A 21,580-nucleotide genomic window follows, 5' to 3' on the forward strand; every position below is an offset into this window, starting at 1 on the left:
CATTGAAAAGAGTTCTACATAAGTTTCTCCTTACTTTATACTTTATATACAAAAGTGTTAATTTTAGGTATGTTCTATGCTGAGAGCAAATTTACTTCAATTTTCCATATTAGCTCAATATCAATTCCAAATTAGAAATCACATTTAGCATGATAGTAAAATGCAAATAGAACATAAACATAAATCGCAGAAAACAAGCCAAGACAAGAGGACACAAGATGTGGCGCCAGCCAGGGACAAACCCCAATGTGGGCAAACCCTTGATCAATTCTTCTTATGTTCTTCAATAGTTCAGCAGAGAGAGAGATAGTACATGTACATCAGAAGTCAACATTTTTGACTTGACAAAATAAGAGCGGAGATCTTGACTAAGAAGATAACACATGAGGTAGCTGATCTAAACCCAGGTGAAGGTATACTGCTTCAACTAATTCTCCAAGGTGATTCCATCACACCATGCTGCACCCATCACAGTGTTGCACCCATCACTGAGCTGTTCTCATTGCTGTGTTGTTCCCATCACTGAGTTGCACCCATCACTGTGCTGCACTTCATTACACTATGCTGCACTCATCATACTGCATACAATCATCACTGTGTTGCACCCATCATGCTGCACTTCATTACACTATGTTGCACTCATCATACTGCATACAATCATTACTGTGCTGCACTTCATTACACTATGTTGCACTCATCATACTGCATACAATCATCATTGTGCTACACTTCATTACACTATGCTACACTCATCATACTGCATACAAGCATCACTGTGCTGCACCCATCATGTTGCACTTCATTACACTACGCTGCACTAATCATACTGCATACAATCATCATTATGATGTACCACTGTCATGCTGCACCATTCATCATCATTATGTTGTACCACTGTCATGTTGCACTATGATGCACCATTCATCATCATTATGCTGCACCACTGTCACTGTGTTTCACTTCATTATATTATGCTGCACCCAATATATCATGTTGCTGCTATACATCCATGCTGTTGTAATACTTATGCTGCACTTAACATACTGCATCCAATTTGCTGCAAATGCATACCAGCCTTAGCTACTTGCAGCCTAGCAGAGCAGCTAGGCTATAGTTACAAATTCCTTCAACAAGTCTTCATGACACAGTGTTTAGGGTACTTAAGGACAGTGTTCAAACTCGGAGATAGAGGACCTTCTTCATGCTTAAGGTTATCCCCTATGACAGTGTTAGGCTTCTTCATATTTGGTAGCATAGAGCTTCTCCATGATAGTTTTAGGCTTCTCCACATTAGGGCAACGTAGAGCTTCTTTAGTACAACATTAAGCTTCTCCACATTAGGGCAGCGTTTGACTGTGATTCTTAGGGCATCCCTTCCATGACAGCGTATTAGATTTAGGGCATCATTAGGCCAGCGTTAGGGCTCCTCTATACTAGCATTAAAGCCTCTCCTCATAACTGTGATCAACCTTCATCTCCATGCCAGTGTTAGGAGCTAGGGCATCTTCTTTAGGGCTGCGTAGAGCCTTCTTTCCCAGGACAACATCTAGATCTAGGGCATCTCTTCTTAGAACAACGCATTCTCTTAGGATCTTCTTCCTTCCACCAAAACCCAAACGAGTGGAGAGGAAGTGATCACATAAGATGAGTAACTAAATGACTTGAAGGCCACCTTTATTTATAGTAAAATGTTGAGGATAGATGGGGGTAATTTGGTTACTGGCCGACCTTAGTGAATTGTCACATAACACAAATAAATCCATATCTACATGAATACTTGTCAGAATCGGATGATCTTTAGATCAATCCTACACCTCTTGACGAGAGGAATCCAAGAAAAATATTAGTTGTCATGAATAAGAAGACCCACATGGAGTTTGGCCCTAGTTTCCAATTTTAACACTCCCTCTCAACTATGGAGAACTCCATTTGCTAATCCATTTGCCAGACTGTACTATCTTTGCCATCAGTGCCTTGCACTACTCTACTCAACTATGAAGAAGAAGAAGTGATCGAAAATGTATCATACCATCCTCTACTGACCCGAAGTCAATCCCATATAAAAGAGAGTGTCTCATACCACTCTTACTGATCCGAAATCAGTTCCAAATAAAGAGAGTGTATCATACCACTCTTACTGATCCGAAATTAGTTCCAAATAAAGAGAGTGTATCATACCACTCTTACTGATCCGAAATCAGTTCCAAATAAAGAGAGTGTATCATACCACTCTTACTGATCTGAAATTAGTTCCAAAAGAGAGTGAATTATATCACTCTTACTGACCCGAAGTCAGTTCCAATTGATCCTAGATCAATATCATCCTAGCATAGGGAGTACGGTAGTTACACGATGCATCCATCGGTACTACTATGGTCCCTATCCTCATTTCCCTACTCATTGGCCAGATGAGAGGTACTTCCCATGAGTCCCAGACTGCATGGGTAGGATGTCTCAGCAGGAGAAGGATGAACCACTCATTCTGCCTACATGTCACTATGGGGTATCCCAAGGGAAGGCTGAACCACTCACCTTGTACACAACAAATCACTAGGGGAAGGCTGAACCACTCACCCTATGATTGTATCTTAGCAGGAGAAGGATGAACCACTCATCCTGCCTACATAGCAAACCACTAGGGGAAGGCTGAACCACTCACCCTATGGTTTCTCATCGCTCCAAGATGTACCCCCAAGCCCCCCGGAGCTCCCAGAGCTCAATGTCCATATCATACTTGACCCTTAGGAGAGAGTCTCTCCACAACTCCTAGTCGTTCTCGGAAAGTCAAGAGTTTGACCTTTCCCAGGGGCTTCGACAGAATATCGGCGACTTGCACATCAGTCCTAGAGTGATGGAGCCTTCTTGCTCCCCATTATACCATATCCTAGATAAAGTGGTACCTAATGTCTATATGCTTGGAGCGATCATAGAACCCAGGATTCCTCAACAATCGAATCCCCCTTTGGTTGTCACAAAAGATCACGATGATATCCAACACGTCTCCAAACAACTCACTGAAGAGCTTCCACAACCAAGCAGCTTCACACGAGGCCATACTCATAGCTATGTATTCGGCCTGAGCGGTGCTCAAAGCAACCGACTTTTTCTTCTTGCTCATCTAGGACATCGAAGCAGAATCCAAAGAGAACCAGCACCCATAATGCTCTTGCGATCCTCCACACTGCTTGCCCAGTCAGCATCAAAATAATCATGCAGCTTCATATTTCTGGCAGTGTATCTCAATCCATGAGAGATTGTGCCCCAAAGATACCTCAAAAGATTCTTGGCACCAATCCAGTGAGGCTCAACCATTTATGAGCTCAACAAGCTAACTGCAAAACATATATAGGGACGGGAGTTCACCAAGAACATCAATGCTAGTATGAGTTTATGGAACTCGGAGGCATTTCCCAAATCAGGTCCGACATCACTACCACATAACTTCTTAAAGTTAGGCTTCACCGAGGTAGTCACAGGCTTGTAGTTCACCATTCCAAATCTGGAATCCAACTCCCTCTTACTTTTGCAAATGAGAGGGCCTGCACCTGTTAGAAAGAGGTCGTCCTCATAAGGTGCCAATATGAGAGGTCTATCATCCACAACCTTCAAGCAATGGTTTGGATCGGCTTCACTCCTAGTGAATCTCAGCTTCATCAAATAGTTGTTTATCCTTTCATACCAAGCCCGGGGTGCTTGATTCAAGCCATAGAGGGCTTTCTTCCACCTGCATACATGAGATTCCCAATCATGAATCTCAAACCCCTCGAGTTGTTCCAAATCTGTGGACTTGCTACATGAGGGGAATGGTCCCCTTGTAAGTTTTTCTTTGGTACATCTTAGACATGTACCTCCATTCTCTTTTTGAATTCAAGCATCCCTTTCACCATTTGACTCACATCGGGTAGGACCCCATAATGAGCAGACCTCCGGTGCTATAAAAGAGATGTGTCAACTGATATGGTCCCCAATGGACTTCCTGCAACTTGATACAAATTGCCAACCCTGAACCCAAAAGTAAAAGTATCTTGAAAATTCCTTTTTCAAACATGTACCTTTTCATCGATGAATGCCACCTTGAAACCTTTGACTTCCATTGCCAAAATGGACACCAGGTTCTTCTAGAGATCAGGTACATAAAGAACTTCTGTAAATAAATTGTGCTACCCTCATTCAATTGAAGGGTAGCATTCCCTACATCATTTCCGGGATAGGTGGCATCGTCTCCAAGAATAATCTCCATGATTGTTTCCTTCTCTATCAGATTAGAGAGTGCTTCCTTGTGTTCGGTGAAGTGCCTTGAAGCATCACTATCAATATACCACTTTTCCAAAGTGTCCGGAGGAGAGGTAGTGAAGAGGGCTCATATGAGATGATACTCCTCTTGCTTATCCGAAACAACATTTGATTCTTCATACCTGGAGATCCTTGCTTTCTTGAAGGGTTGTCCATTTCCCTGATGACCTGCATTCCTTTTTCTTTTTCCATTATACCTATCATTCCTTCGATCATTGAAGATGCCCCTGGAATGATTGTTATCATCATCAAGTGATGTGTCCCTTCTATTCAGACACTCCTTCGCATAATGGCCAAACTCATTGCAAGCAAGGCATCTGCCTTTCCTTCCACCCTTAGATCCAGACTTCCCATTGAAGTGACCTTTAGGTAGGCCACCAGATGCTTCCGCTGCGCCACTCTGATAATCTTCTTTGCTTCGACTTCACCCTTGGTGAATTTGAAGTGGGATGAGGAACCTATTGAGCCTTTTGACCTTGTCCAACTGTCTTTGGTGATTTCTCTTTCACTCTTGCTTGGGCTTTGTCTTCACCTCAGCTCTGATACCATGTTAATTTTAGGTATGTTCTATGCTGAGAGCAAATTTACTTCAATTTTCCATATTAGCTCAATATCAATTCCAGATTAGCAATCACATTTGGCATGATAATAAAATGCAGATAGAACATAAACATAAATTGCAGAAAACAAGCCAAGACAAGAGGGCACAAGATGTGGCGCCAGCCAGGGACAAACCCCAATGTGGGGAAAACCTGGATCAATTCTTCTTATCTTCAATAGTTCAACAGAGAGAGATAGTACATATACATCAGAAGTCAACATTTTGACTTGACAAAATAAGAGCAGAGATCTTCACTAAGAAGATAACACATGAGGTAGCTGATCTGAACTCAGGTGAAGGCATACTGCTTCAACTGATTCTCCAAGGTGATTCCATCACAGTGTTGCACCCATCACAGTGTTGCACCCATCACTGTGCTGCACCCATCACTGAGCTGTTCTCATCACTGTGCTGCACCCATCACTGTGATGCACTTCATTACACTATGTTGCACTCATCATACTGCATACAATCATCACTTTGTTGATGGGCACCCATCATGCTGCACTTCATTACACTATGCTGCACTCATCATACTGCATACAATCATCAATGTGCTGCACCCATCATGCTGCACTTCATTACACTATGCTTGACTCATCATACTGCATACAATCATCACTGTGATGCGCCCACCATGCTGCACTTCATTACACTATGATGCACTCATCATACTGCATACAATCATCATTATGCTGTACCACTGTCATGTTGCACTATGCTGCACCATTCATCATCATTATGCTACACCACTGTCACTGTGTTGCACTTCATTATATTATGCTGCACCCAATATATCATGCTACTGCTATACATCCATGTTGTTGTAATACTTATGCTGCACTTAACATACTGCATCCAATTTGCTGCAAATGCATACTAGCCTTAGCTGTTTGCAGCCTAGCAAAGCAGCTAGGCTATAGTTACAAACTCCTTCAACAGGTCTTCATGACACAGTGTTTAGGGTACTTAAGGACAGTGTTCAAACTCGGAGATAGAGGACCTTCTTCATGCTTAAGGTCATCTCCTATGACAGTGTTATGCTTCTTCATATTTAGGCAGTGTAGAGCTTCTCCATGATAGTGTTAGGCTTCTCCACATTAGGGTAGCGTAGAGCTTCTTTAGTATAGTGTTAAGCTTCTCCACATTAGGGCAACATTTGATTGTGATTCTTAGGGCATCCCTTCCATGACAACATATTAGATTTAGGGCATCATTAGGCCAGTGTTAGGGCTCCTTTATACTAGCGTTGAACCCTCTCCTCATAACTATGATTGGCCTTCATCTCCATGCCAGCGTTAGGAGCTAGGGCATCTTCTTTAGGGCTGCGTAGAGCCTTCTTTCCCATGACAGCGTCTAGATCTAGGGCATTTCTTCTTAGAACATTGTATTCTCTTAAGATCTTCTTCCTTCCACCAAAACCCAAACGAGTGGAGAGGAAGAGATCACATGAGATGAGTAACTAAATGACTTGAAGGCCACCTCTATTTATAGTAAAACATTGAGGATAGATGGGGGTAATTTGGTTGCTGGCTGACCTTGGCGAATTGTCACATAACACAAATAATTCATATCTCCATGAATACTTGTCGAAATTGGATGATATTTAGATCAATCCTACACCTCTCGATGAGAGGAATCCAAGAAAAATATCAGTTGCCATGAACAAGAAGACCCACATGGAGTTTGGCCCTGGTTGCCAATTTTAACAAAAAGTTAGTCAATTTGCCAATGTGCGGAGAAACTATGCACATATCTCTCTCTCCACATTCTTTCTCTGCACTTTGCCTTTCGACATTCCCACCTTCGCACACCATACTCTACACATAGTCATTGCCCAACATTATACTCCGCACAATCCATTCATTTGCATTCCATGTCCTTACTTAACATTAATTGCAGATATCACGTGTTAGAAAATCACTCTGCCACCATTACTGTCTCATTCCTCTTTTTGCTCGTTTCAAGGTCACTTAAATCATCAATAAAGGAACTCTCTAGGTAAAGGTAACATGATGGAAATCATACTTCTTGATCTGCTCCCCATCACCCCTCATAAAGCACGATCATGGGTTGGTAACTTCTACTTATTTTTTTGCCTCAACCAACCTAATGGCACGAGAGAAGCTGATATGTTAGTAATTGCATTAAAGAATGAGGAATTAACAACCAAGACCCAAGACTCACTAAAGGGATTTATTGATCAAGACATATTTCCCTGAGTACAACAAACAAATGGCTACTGAAAAGAAGAGAGAGCCAGTTTGCAATGACATGTTCAATTCATTTGCCTGCTTGATAAAAAATTTCATTGGTCGACGACATACCAGTGGTATTTGAACTTGTCACCAGACAAGAAGAGAAATAACAACATCTAGACCACAGGACTAGGAAACGTTGTATGCGTCTCTAAAGTCTTTGATTTCAGAGAAATAATTTACTTGCATGTAACATTTTGAAACAAAAACCATAATTTTCAAGCTTGGATTCAAGTGGAAGCCGGTCCTCCTGATCCACAAGCATTTAGAAATCTCCTTAAGCTACCAAAACCTACAAAGTTACTCAAGTTATCAAAGGCCAATACTTTCTTGGACTCTCAGGCTAGCAGAATGAACATTATTCACGAGTTCATGTAGTGATCTGTACAAGTTCCTTCTAACATTTCTTTCTTAGATATTTCAATATTTGCCAAGCCCTTCAAATATTTTTCATGGCTTTTTTCCTTTATAATGGGATGAGAAACTACTGCAAATCTGCCGAAATATGTTCCTTATGCATTATAATATTCTTTTAAAAGAGATGTTCTTTTTGTTGAGAAATCTATTAGGGAAATGATTAGAGTGATTTCTCTTTTATTGATAACTGCTTGTGATGCCTTTTTACTTTTCTTACTTATTTAACTTCTTTACTTATTATTATATTTGTGTATCATCAAACAACGACCAAAAGCAAGAAGAACAATAACACAATATATAGGCTGCAAGCCAGGGCCAAAACTTCTCCACTTGAGAAGAAAACCTGCAAATCTCTTATTTTCTTATAGATTCTTCAATTGATGACTTCCAAGACATCTGGACCAAGACTAATACCTTTCCAAGACCAAGTCCAACGATTCTGGATGATTTGCTTCTTTTGTCCAAGTCTAACCCAGTCAAATTTCTTCCAGTAGCACAACTTTGACCTCCAGCTGCAGAATTTCGGCCTCTACTGCAGGCCTGAAATTTTCGGCCCTCTTGTAGCAGCTGTTGCCACACATGTGAGCTTCTTTTGGCCTCCCAAGGCTTCCTCAGAAGACCTTCGCTTGGATTTTCTCTTCCTTTTGGAGCTTGAGGATGGCTTATTGTGACCTTCACTAACCTTCTTTCCCTTCCTTCTTCAAGATCAAATCTACAAAAGAAAAGCCTAGAACAGTTGTAGAAACCATAGCCTTCCTTCAGACTTGTGAGAGAGAAATAACCTAAAGATAAGTCTCCTTCGTCCTCTTCCTTCTTCGCTGCCTTCTTCTTCTTCCGCCTTCGCTTGAATGAGTGAGTAATGAATGTGTTCCAAGGAGGTCGACTTTCCTCCTTTATATAGTCTTCTCAAGGTGGACGTTGCTCCTCAGATTAGGCCGACTTGCTAGCTGCCAGGCCAACTTGGTCTTGAAGGGTATTTTGACACTTTTAAGGATAAAAATAATTTTCTTTACAAGTTACAATGTGCCTGATGGGATCTTCAACTTATGACAATGACTCTTTTGACTTCTTGACCTAGGACAAACCCTAGAAACACTCAATGGGTGCTTGACCTATAAAATAAAAGATCTTGAGCATGAAACCCATGCTCCAATAATCATAATAATAATAATAATAATAATAATAATAATAATAATTTTCTTTCATTTTACAATATACAAGAATCAAAAGTACATTTAATATTTATGAAGACCGAACCTAGTTACACATTTTTCAACACTTTTTGATTGGGTAGATCTCATTTCTACTGAATTGTCCTTCCATTTTACCAATATGTCTGAAACTCATATTTTTATGAATTCGGTCATAGCCCTAGTTTCATGTCATACCTTCCACAATCTACCGTATAAGAACAATTTGAATCCAAACATAGAACCGATACAATTTTGGTATCCGTGTTATGGAAGCATAAAGCCCCATTTCTTTTTTGCCAAATACAAGATTCTTTTGTTAAAGAAGTTAGTTATTTGTTGACTGAGAGAAAAACCCAATAGAATTTCAAATGAAGCACAAGCCTTCCTTTGTGGAAAAGGCATACATGAAGAAAGAGAGGAAAACCCACTGGTTTGCATCTACAAATTCTAGGACAAGCTGCTGTTGCTTCCTAAATTTGTATTGGATAGGTACTTCATTGTAGAAGTATGCAAACAATATCATTCGTGGCTTGTTTTGTTTGAAAGAAAGAAAAAAAGCAGTTTATTTAAAAAATGCAGCTCACTTGGTGGAATTTTCTAAATCATTAAAAACTTTCAGTTTAACTGAAGTAGAGGCAATTCAAGCATTCAACCCAGAGGGAATTTTTTCAAGACATTATGCCATAGTCAGATATGGCAATTTGTTGACGAGAATTATTGAAGAAAGCAAAGAAAGCCACCTTGGCCCATTAAAGGAAATAGAAACACCAACCCCAGTTGAACAAATTATTGAAGAAACAAGCGCTACTTCGGGAGATAAAAATAGAGAGAAGAAAAAAGCCTAGAAACACCCCTTTAGCTTTGACACCTCAGGCTCGCCCAACTTTGTCATCAAGTCATAGAAAATGGACTCCAATGTGGTTGGAAGAATGAGAAATGATAGGCACACTAGTGGAGGAGATGGACAAGAGCCACCTCCCAATTGGGTCTTAGAAAGATAACACAATTTTGAATCATCCAAGAGAAAAAGTTCAAAAGAGGCTCAACTAGCAGAAGAGCCAACTAATATGGAAGTTGATAATGCTCCACTACTTGATTGGGTTACAACTCACATGGCTGAAACCCAAAGAATGATTCAAGAGATGACAAAGGAAGCCATGATCTTTGATTACCATCCACAATATGCAAGATGCACATTATGATTGAGAAGTAATAAGAAGCTAAGGGTAGAAAGAGTACAATTTTGAAATAAAAGGGTCATTAATTAGTCAAGGATAGAAGTGGATGCCTCTGAAATAGGAGCAACTAGAGTCCTAAAGCTACACCAAACTACTGGCGAAGCTCTAGTCCACTCTATTACGGAATAGGAGGCCAAAAATATTAGACTAGAAAAGAGAAAAAATGAGCTTGAAGAAACTCAGAATCCAACGCCTCTGTTCATGACCATCAAAGCACCCGATTTTACAACAAATACACTCGGAAAACCCCATCGAATAAGAAAAGTGGCACACCTACTGATAGGAATAAGGTCTTACATTTTAACTAATATTAATAAGAGAATGGAAATTATTGAAGAATTGTGGGATATAGCTCTGTACTTGAGAAATTTGGTACAAAGAACTCGTTCATTTACTGATTATCTTAAGAAGAATCTTGAGAATGATCAATGATTTATTGATAATGAATTGTTAACCTTTGTGAACAGGATCAACTTAACAAATTCCAGAAGACAAAAAAAAAATATCACAGGGCGTAAAAGGCTAAAGCAGATGAAAGTTTGTTAGTCTACTAGAATTAAAATGTTAGAGAAGGCTATTGTTGACTATTCAAATAGTGATAATAAATGGAGCAACACCTTTCTTAAGGCCATTCAAGTTGCCGACGACCTCAAGCGCCCCTGCTTGTTCAAATACTTTATGCTCATTTTTAAAGTTGCATTTACAAGAGGAGGTACAAATAATGAAGACCTATTAGCATCCATCTTCCTCAAGCTGGTGATCAGAAGTGTAGAAATAGGCCTGCAATCCTCCATCCTAAATTTCATCAGGATCTCAATTGGAAGATCTCTCTTGGTTGCTGCCACACCTACAATCCCAAAATGTAGTGCATAAGCCCAATGTCCTTCATCTCAAACTCAAAAGCAAGGTCCTCCTTGCACATCCCAATGAGCCTCTCCGATCTTGTCAAGAATAGATTGTCCACATACATCACCAAGTTAAGCGGATCATCGTCAACAAGTACATAGTACAAGTTAGAGTTCACCTCACTCTTGGTGAAGCCCAAACCAAGAAGGAATCCATTGATCCTGGAGTACCATGTGTGCGAAGCCTGGTTCAACCCATAAAGGGCCTTCTTCAATATGCATACATGAGACTCCCTCCCATGCACCTCAAATCCCTAAGGCTGCTCAACATACACCTCCTCAATCACCCCATTGAGGAAGGTAGTCTTCACATCCATTTGATGTATCCTCCATCCTATATCTGAGGCAATAGATATGACCATCCTGGTAGATGCATATCTAGAAACAGGTGCAAAGATCTCATCGTAGTCCGCTCCCTCCTCAGAGAACCCTCTCACCATGAACCTTGCCTTGTACTTCTCGACGCTGCCATCTGTTGCATGCTTGATCTTATAGGTCCTTCGAGAAGTGTCTAGAGATTTTCCCTCCGGCCTCGACATTGTCCCACACATAGTTCCTCATGATGGAACTATACTCCACCATGGCATCCCTCCAGACCTGTTGATCTGCCTCCTCAAAAGTAGAAGGATCAAAATCATTGATGTTTCTCATCAAGGCCATATAGTTGGAAAATCTAGCTAGTGGTCTACTCTCTTTAAACATCTTGATAGCAGCCTCCATATGTTCCTAGGTCTAGCCCATCCCTCAATGTTTTCTTGGCCCATCTCGACCTCTCCCAAGTAGAGCTAGAGGGAACATCTTGCTCCTATTCCTAAATTGAAGGTTGTGTCCCTATTGTTGGATCCTCCTCAACCTTTGGATCCTCTTGCTCCCTCTCCTCTACCACCACTGGCTCTATATCATGAGACCTCCTAAAGGTCCTACCCTCCTCGAATTTGACATCTCGACTGATGATGACTCTCCTTTGTCCTAGAATGTAGACCCTGTAGGCCTTTGAGACCCTAGTGTAGCCCACAAAGATCCCTCTTTTAGAAGAGGTATCTTGTTTAGTCCTTTTGTCTGAAGGAATATGGATAAAAACTGGACTACCAAATATACAAAGGTGGCTCACCTTTAATCTCACTCTTGTAAAAGCTTCCTCAGGTGTTTTGTCCTCCACTTCCTTGTGACAACTGTTCTGCAGGGAAACAGTTGTATTGTAGGCATTTGCCCACAAGAACATATGCAAGTCTTGATCATGGATAATTGCCTTCGCTGCTCCAGCTATGGTCCTATTCTTCCTTTCTGCAACCATGTTTTACTAAGGGTTGTAATGCGTTGTGAGTTCTCTCTTGATTCCTTCCTCCCTGTAGAAATCCTTGAACTCATTGTAGGTATACTCGCCCCCGTTATCTTATCTCAACACTTTGATGTTATTCCCAGTTTGGTTCTCCACAAGAGCTTTGAACTCTTGGAATCGACCGAAGACCTCATCCTTGGTCTTCAGGAAGTAGATCCAAGTCCTCCTGGAATAGTCATCTATGAAGGTCACAAAGTAGCTGAACCCCATGATCAACTCCATTGACATAGGACCACATACATCTGAATGCACTAAGCTCAACACTCCCTTGGATATGGTCTCACTATGAGGAAAGGATGCCTTGGCATCTATGTTGCAAGAAACGCTGGCCTGGAGTGCGTTTTAGCCTGAAAATGGAAACGAAACACGAAAATGCGCTTTGGATGATCTTGAAATGTGTTTCAATCCGTATGGTTAATTTTTGCAAGGATGAAACGTGGTTAGTACGGACTGGAACGCGTTTTAGGTCCATACTGTCGTGTTTCTGGCAAAGAAAGGCGATTTTTTTTTTTTTTTTTTTCGTTTTAACTTTTTTATTTTGTGATTAAAATAATGTGTGGATGTTTCTAGATGTCTCTCACAGGTTATAAAAAGACTCTTCCCTCATTCCCTCATCACACGAATTGAGCAAGTCGTTTCACTTGGAAACGAATGATTTTAGAAAGGAGAAAAATGGAAGAGATTAGTGGTTTATCTAGGCTATTTTTGGATATGACTACTTTCATTATGTGATCATTCACGAGTAAATGTGATGTTAGTACGTTTCATCATCATGTATAATTGATAGATTTATAGTCTATGCAATGACATTGGACAATGTAATCATAATATAATAATGTATCATGTATGACTATGATTTATGATTGCATGTAACATTTCTTAAATGTCCTAACACACACACATATATATACAGCGTTTTCCTGTTTCCAAAATTTGGGGTGGGGTCACGTTTCGTACTTGTACTTGTTTCAGAAACTCGTACCCATTTCCCCATATCGTGCAACTTAGCTTGGCTTGCTTGCCAAGTGCACATCCTTTACACACCTCATGCTCCACCCTAATCTCCGGAAAACCATTGACCATTTCCTGCAATAGTGGTAAAGCACTATAGTGTAGATGTCCCATCCTCCTGTGCCAAAGCTCACTCTGGTTGTCACTGTCATGCTCCAAGTTCTGCTTGGACTTTCCTTTGCCCTTCTTTACTTACCTAGCAAGAGCAAGATTCACCTCATCTCTTCCGTTGTGTTGTCCACCAGTGATTAGAACTTTCCCAAATCTCCTTTTGGGTAAAATCATTCCATAGTTGTTTCCAATCTGGAAGTTGTTGCCTCGCAACGATCCCCTCCACAAAGGTGGTCCATTGCTTAGCACAACCCTTCAAAGCTACTTTTACAAGCTCTAAATCAACCACAACTTCTCCCACAATTGATAGCTCATCACGAGCCTGCTGAATCCTGATGAGATATGAGGTCAGTGGCAGATCCGTTCATGCGAATACTGTTGAGCTTCTCTTGCAACACCATCTTCTTGTTCTCGTTAGTACTCTGGTATAGACCAGTCAAGGCCGTCCACATCTTGTATGCAATATCCTTCCCTATTATGTGAGGGATCACGTGATCCTTCAGATTGTCTAAAATAATTCCCCTTGCTTTCATACCCTTTAGCTCGTGATCAACTACTTGTGCAAGGTTTTTAGGAACTTGAATTTGTTTGCTTGCAAATTCCTACAAGCCATTCACCTTTAGAACAATGGAGATATGTTCCTTACATGGACAAAAAATACCACCCCCCTCCAACCTGTCTTCTGTTAATTTTTCCAACTGGGTTGAAATTCCACCTTAGATAGCTCAAATGACCAAGATAATGATTGCATTAGTTTCCTCTTTTCGAGAGGACCAAAATCGACCTAAATATCACCCAATTTGGTTAAGCGGAAGTTGAGTTATGAATTATTTTATTCACACATGTATTATGGAATGGGTCGGCCCTAACCACATGAGTAATTGCTTGGGTCAGTTTTAACCCCAAGTGATCCCTCAAGAAATCCTATAAATAGAAGAGACCTCAAGACCATTTGGACACATCTTCTCTTGTCTTTTGTCTTGGTTCAGATAGGTTCAACGGAAGGAGTTCGCTCAAGGGTCTGAAATCATAGGCTAAAGGTTCACTCTAGGTTAGGGTTTTTTGGATCTCGGTAGATTGCACAAAGCAGGGCATTCTGGTCCATGGTCACTGGTACAAAGGCTTATGGGAGCGACTCTGGGTTCAGAGGCAGATCAGAAGGTTCCGGTCCCCGTTGGCTCGCACCAGGTAGCTCTAGGAGCGACCCTGTCATCTCGGTCGCTAGCACAACTCAACAAGGGAGCGACTTTAGGTCTTTGCATTTTAGTGCTAGAGTCGCACGCATAGAGACATCCTGGGAATGACTCTGCAGTCATAGTCGCTCGCATACTATATTCATGAGAGCGACCCTGAAGTTTCAATCGCATATCGATGGTTTGGATGAGAGTGACCCGAGTTTAGATCTAGGGTTTGACATCTTGGCTTCAGTCAACTTCAATGATCAGGTAGATCTGGGTTCCTCTCTACTGTTATACAATTCTGTAGATTTGATTTGTTAGTTTCTGCTGCAAACATATGTATTGGGCTCATTGACAATGACAACAGTACTCAACAGTATTCGACACAGTGACAACAGTATTCAACAGTGTTCGGCACAGTGACAACAATATACAACAGTTGACATCAATTTGTGACAACACATTACAACCATCAGTATGAGGATTCTGATTCCTAACATGATTAGATCTATCTCATATATATCATTATTGTTTTGTTGGATAGATAAAGTTATGGATCATTGTACTCTCTTTTGTTGCATCATTTGATGACGATCTAAGAAGAAGAAGATTTGCAAGGGTTTTCCCCATAGTGGGTTTTGCCCTGGTCTCGGACCAATCCTGGTGTCTCTATGTTTGTGTATGCTTTCTTCTACTGTTCCTTTTATATTCCGCTGCATTGATGATGATGGTGATGTTGTTTCTTCCTATGTAATTACATATGTTGTGTTGAAGGAAATGTAACTAGGTTCGGTCTTCATAAATGTACTTTTGATATTTGTATTTATTCAATAAAAGAAATATTATTTTTATAATATATGTCAATGAGTTTCTTGCTCATTGAAGTAGGTCTAGCACATGTTAAAGTGTTATAGGTGAGTCAAAGAGTCAAAAGAATTATGTTGAAGACCTTAAGGGCATGTTACTATAGGTATACTTATGTATTAGAGTCAAAGAAGACACCTCCAAGCAAAGTCAAGTCTCCTCCAAGCAAAGGCACCATCAAAGGAAGCAATCTGTAGCAAAGAAGACAAGTCAGCCTGCAGTCTTCAAGTCGGCCTTAAGGAGGGACAGACCTCTATATATAGAGGTTGTCCACTCCAACGTTAAGCCCACTCATCTCTGAAATTAGTGAAGTGAAGGAAGCTGAGAAAAGGGTGAACGAAGGATGAAGAAGGGGTCTCCAAGTGCAGTGAAGAAGAAGGGTACACAACCGAGCCTAAGAGGACTGTTTCTAGGGCAAGCTGCAGTCACACATGTGAGGAAAAGGAAGGCTGCCTGCGGTCATAACAGCAGAAACTCACAGTCAACATATCTCATCACTTGGGCTAGAAACATAGGCCTAAAAGGCCTCCCACTCAAGCGAAGAAACAAGGAAGGAAAGCGAAGTTAATAGGACTGTTCTAAAGCCTATTACAGTCACACGTGTGAAGAGAAGGAGGCTGTCTCTGCTGTCATAACCCTCCCATTACAGTCATACAAGTTCATTGGTTGGTGAAGAAGAGGAAGACATCATCCCATGTAAAAGGGTCTCATCAAAGATCAAGGATAAGTGTCTCTTCTAGAGCAAGTGCAACAAGATCTAACAACAGTTGGAAGGAGGATGAACTGCTGGGAAACAAAGTGCTGGGGAACAAAGTGCAGAAAGGAGAAAGGACTTGACTTGTGCTTGGAGGACATTCTAGTCAATGGTCTAGGGTTTGGCATTTATCAATAGAAGCTTCAATAAGAGAAGCTTACTAAAGGGTTTTCCTCTCAAGAGAAGAGAGGTTTTGGCCGTAGCAGAGAGCCAACATCTTGTGTTCTTCTTCTTATGTTTCTGGTAGCAGTTTGATAAGTACATGCACATGCATTAATAAGAAGAGGAAGAAAGATTAAGCTAACAAGAAAAAGTAAAAAGACTCCACAAATTGTTATCAAGTCAGGAAGAATCACACTACACCTAATTGCCGTTTGATTCTTCAACATGTTGATGTATAGTGGCGTAGATCTGAGTAATGTAATGATTATATGGGGTGAACTTAATGTATTTATGATGAAATGCAACTATCATAACAAAGAACAATGTCGCCCTATGAAAAATTAACATACCTCAAACCTGATGATGCCATGTTAAACAAATGGACTTGGCCACAAAAAACAGTAAATGATTTTAAATTTGTTGTCCAAAAAAATCTTTTACCATCAAATCTGTGATCTCTCTCCTAGCATATTTTTAGAGCTCTGATACCATGTTAATTTAAGCTCTTATTAACCCTGATTTAATTTTACCCAGCGATTTAACAATACTTGGAAAAATATTTTACCAAATATATTTTAGAACTGCTGAAAACTAAATACGCTGATAATAAACAGGTAAATTTGCAGCAGAAAAAGGTGAGAAATAAATGAAAAGTACAACAGAGAAATTCACCCACAAAACCCTTTTCAAAATTTTATTAACTCAGAGAATATGGGTCTTACCCACAGAGAAATAAACAGGTAATTGTAGCTGATAAGAAGACTTGTAACTCAGCCTCTTACTGAGAAATTTGGCCTGAGAAAAACCCTTGCTGCTTGAGAATTTTGGCCTCAGCAAAAGATTCCTTTCTGCTTGACCTCCTTCATCCTCCAATTCGACCTCTAGATTTCCTCCCGAAATCTCCTCAGTGTCCTCCTGAATCTCCTTGGTCAAGTCAAACCTTCTCACTCGACAAATCACTCGCTCAAGTGTTCAATAATGATTGTGTGTCTTAGCCTCTTCCCTTGGGCTCAATTTATAATCTCATTAAGGCCTAGATTGATGACTGAGATTGAATCATTTATTTTTTGTAATATTCTAGCTAGTTTTTGTAATATTCTAGCTAGAAATTTGACAATGAAATACCAAAACATGCACTAGCTACAACATAAGCATGCTGCATAACCATGAAAAATTCTGAAAACAACACATGCAAAGACAAATTAAAACTCCATAGGGCAAAAACAATAATCCTAAGCCATTTTATTGATAATCAGGGAATCTGAGTACAAATGGAGATGGAAAGTATGCACCTGAGCAAGCTACAGTTTGCAAGAAAATACCAAGGTGAGAATAGCTGAAAATCTTCACTCAAAATGGCTCCTACCAGCTGCGCGTTCAACCCAGCAAATTCTACAACTGCTGCTGTAGGTGAACTGATATTTGAGGGCCCAAAAACCCTCCAAAAATTTTGCAAAAGTAAGAGTAGGCTCCCTGATGTTAGTCCAGCAAAACCCAAAATTGCTTTGGGCTAATTGTGACCTCCCAGAATTACCCAAATTTGGTGCTACGCCCTTCTCTACTAGTTCTGCATCCCCCTCAAGCTATTGCTGCAAATCTGGCCTTGTTTCCTCCCTCAAATGGGGCTGTAGAATCCTTTGCAAATTACCCCCGGAAGGTAAGAGGGAAATTCCTTCCTCAACCTTGGACAACTCAGCTAGCAACAACTCCACGAATTTCTGCCCAACAAAAGACTGTGCAGACCCTAGGAATGTTGAGTTTGGTTTTCACCGGAGCAACAATCTCCAGCCCTGAAATTCTCCACAAAATCTGGTCCAATATCAAGGGACTTTCTCCTAAATTCTCCAGCTGAATTTACCTTTGAAGATCCCTCAACCAAGCAAATCGATTTCTGCCATTACATCCTCCTGTAAGTTCACACTGGCTGAAGTATGGCTAGAAATAACCCACAAACTCTAGCAATCTCCTCTCCAATAGGATCTGAAATTCTCTCCTAGGGTGGAACTGTAAGTCCACCGAAAGAGAGTTGGGAATTTCTCCTTGGAAACCCTTGTGCTCAATGCACCAGTTGACTTGGTTGAACAACTCAAGCAAACTCTCAAGTTAGATGCACAAACAAGGAACCCCAAAAATGAGTTTGCTTTTTCTTTTTGTAGCTACTCTCCTCTCTCACCCTTGTGGTCCCCACCAATTCGAGCCCCTTGAGCGTTTTCCCTCCTTGTGGGTCGAATTCCTCCTAAGGGTTCGATTTCCATTTTAGTGTGGCCCCCACAACTCACCACTTTAATTTTTATCCACTTTTCCTAAGTTGCCTTCTTTTCCTTTTTGCAAAAATTAATCCCAAGTCTTCTAACCCATTCTCCTAAGTCCAAACGCCAAAATATTTAGTAGGAAACAAAACTGCAAAATTGGGAATGCTCCTTAGACATTTTTAATAATTGGGGATATGACATTTTTCTTAGGTCTTCTTTTCCTAAACATAAGAAAGAAGTTATGAATAACTTGCATGTCGTGCATGTCTCATGCAACCCTCGTGCATGTCTCATGTCTCATGCAACCTTCATGCATACCTCACATGTCGCATGCAACCCTTATGCATACCTTGCATGTCGCGTGAAAGCTCCTAAGGAGGCAAAACAAGATCTTCCTAGCTAAGACACCAAGCTAGAAGACCTTTCGCAGCTACAGAATTCAACATATGCCTCAAAATTAAATTACTGCACAAAAATATTCATCAAATGATACATAAGTGAACAACCAATGATTTGGTGTCAAATACGGGATATGGCCATGGGAGGAGTGCCAGCATGTCCAGCTTTAGCCCCAATCTAAAGAGTGAACATCTTTGATATCTATTCTCATTATAGTTGAGATCTGAACTGCTTACTCCACCATAGAAGTGGCGATTTCTTGCAGATTGGAAGGAGAGAAATTCTTATTCAACGTGACCCTACATCTGAGCATCAAAACATAAGAGATCTCCACTAGCTGAATATGTTTGTACCAAGCTCCCTAAACATCCAATGTGTTCCAGAATAGCTCATTTCCAGTAGAGGGCTGAACTCTAATATATTTCAATTATTTTAGTTGCCAATGGCCATTAATATTGAATTTGAATTTAGTACTTGTTCTCTCAATGCAAGTCTAAGTGGCCTCAAAGCATTCAGCTGCTTTTTTTGCATGTAAACATGTGCACTTGATTTTATTAAGAGCTACAGGGTCTGTGGGTATATGTATTATAACATGTTTTGTAAGGCTGAATAGGGTTAGAGACAAATAATCTTTTAAGTTACAAATTTTACTAGTCAAGTGACCAGTAGCTAATTCATTCCGTCCATGTCATTCAGAAATGGATGGAGGCCAGATCAACCTAAACTTCCTGGCAAAGCTAGCACTATTCGAGCTGTCTGGGATTGTACTTTGCAGAAAGCAAGCAGTTCACGTTGGAGGTCTCGTGCTTCAGATGTGTGTCAAATTACACATGACAACAGGGAGAGTAGATCTGCTAGCTGTGAAAAATATGACGAGTCCAAACAAGTTTCTTCAGGAACAGATCTTGGGCCTTCCAAGAGGTATTTGTTGCGATTCAAGTCAGTTCTTCAAAAGGCAGGAAATTTTGGGTGGTCCAAAGCTGACATTGACAACACATATGATGCCAGTGTTGAAGCATTAATGAAGAACTCCACCACAAATCTCAAAGGTGTTACTAGTAGTACGGGGATAGAATATTATGAGCATGCAATAAATGACTTTACTATCTCTGCTTCTTCATCTGTTGGACATGAAAGTACAGTGCTCTCAACAAAAGACATAGACGCTGGAAAAGAGATGGATGATGGTAATCAACTTCCAGTGTCCAGCCAAGCTCTGTTTCACTCTGACTATGACAGTGAAATAGAAATTCCAGAGGAGGCACAGGATATTATAGTTCCAATGTCTGACACAGGTTTGAAAAGTGATTAAACATACCGGAAGGTTAAGTCAAAAATATCGGAAGCGTGGTTTGGTGAACCTGATGAGAGTACTTCTGGTTCCCACTAACATGATAAGGCCAGTGGGTTAATTCAATACATACATGGATGCATCTTAAAATTAACGTTTAGTAAGTCTCTTGAAGGAGTATTTGCTGGAGATGAGACACATTTTCTAACTGTTAAAAATTCAGTCCTGTAAATATAATATTTAATGGACTGCCCATTAAGTTTTGATGATTGATTTATAGTTATCGCTAAGGCAATGGCTGAGTCATTTACACAGGATCCATTTCTGTGCAAGTTCCTTACTTTTCCTAAAATGATCAGGCTCTTTGATTTATATTTGCATGCAGCTAACACCTCCTACATCCTCTGCTTCAGGCTAAGTAACTGCTTCAGAATTAGCATATGTATTCTATAGTCTGGTGGCGGATACATATATCAAACTGAGAGTGATGTAAAAATTGATAAAATCCATTGTACTTTTACATTCCCCTCTATTTCATTCTCTATATTCCTTTCTGACATTCCTTTTCAACATATAATCTGTGTTTCAGTTTTCCCTTAACAAAATATGCTCTCCTTTGGAGACAAGTATTTGTTGGAGTTTAGAATATAAGATACCATTGATTTCATAAGCTATTAATAAATATCAGTTTGATGAATTACAGAATGGACCTTTGTTGGCTTTGACATTTATCAAATCATCAACATTACCATTTATTTTTTGAAGTCTTTCTGTAATATGAGATGGAACATGAGTACTTCCTGCTTCTATTCCGCTCCTCACCCTTCAGAACACTAAGGTTGATTAGTACAGTGGCATACATCATTCTTTGTGATTCCTTCACAATTACAAGCTTACTAGAATATCAAAATGGCATATCTCTTGTTGAGAATTTTGTTCCACGTTGATATGATTAACTCCCTGTTCATAATTGGGTTCTTAAATGCAATTACACCTTTGACTAGTTGTCTTTGCAGGTACTAACTGATTGTCATTTTATAGAGAGGTTAAGATTTATTCCTCCATTTTGTTTCATAAAATAATGAGCTCACAAACGTAAATAGATATGAGACCAGCTTTCTGATTATTTCAGATGATAAAAATACATGCACAACTCAAAAGATATGTTATTATTTTCTAAACCAAGATTCAGTCCACACTTTCTGAAACATATTTGCACATAGATGTTAGATAGGTGAATTTTTGGGACTGAACGTACACTGTACAAGAGCTATGGAGCTTGGACGACTGCGTCAAAATCATTCTTCACTGGAG

The 21,580-nt window shown here is 40.2% G+C and overlaps 1 protein-coding gene across 6 annotated transcripts in view; it reads left to right on the forward strand.

The window, feature by feature from the left end:
- Positions 1 to 20,791, forward strand: part of LOC149218630 (MEF2BNB-like protein) — a 319,606-nt gene extending 298,815 nt beyond the window's left edge. For all 6 annotated transcript variants that reach the window (XM_089384102.1, XM_089384097.1, XM_089384098.1 and 3 more), the window contains one exon: positions 19,672 to 20,791. In XM_089384102.1, coding sequence (XP_089240228.1) covers positions 19,672 to 20,287 — 616 coding nt within the window. In that variant the 3' untranslated portion in view covers positions 20,288 to 20,791. The remainder of the gene's footprint in view (positions 1 to 19,671) is intronic.
- Positions 20,792 to 21,580: the final 789 nt, after the last annotated feature.

This window comes from Pinus tabuliformis, chromosome Q, assembly GCF_031772625.1.
Source record: "Pinus tabuliformis cultivar Carrire ecotype Pingquan chromosome Q, CPIR1, whole genome shotgun sequence".
Lineage (NCBI taxonomy): Eukaryota > Viridiplantae > Streptophyta > Pinopsida > Pinales > Pinaceae > Pinus > Pinus tabuliformis.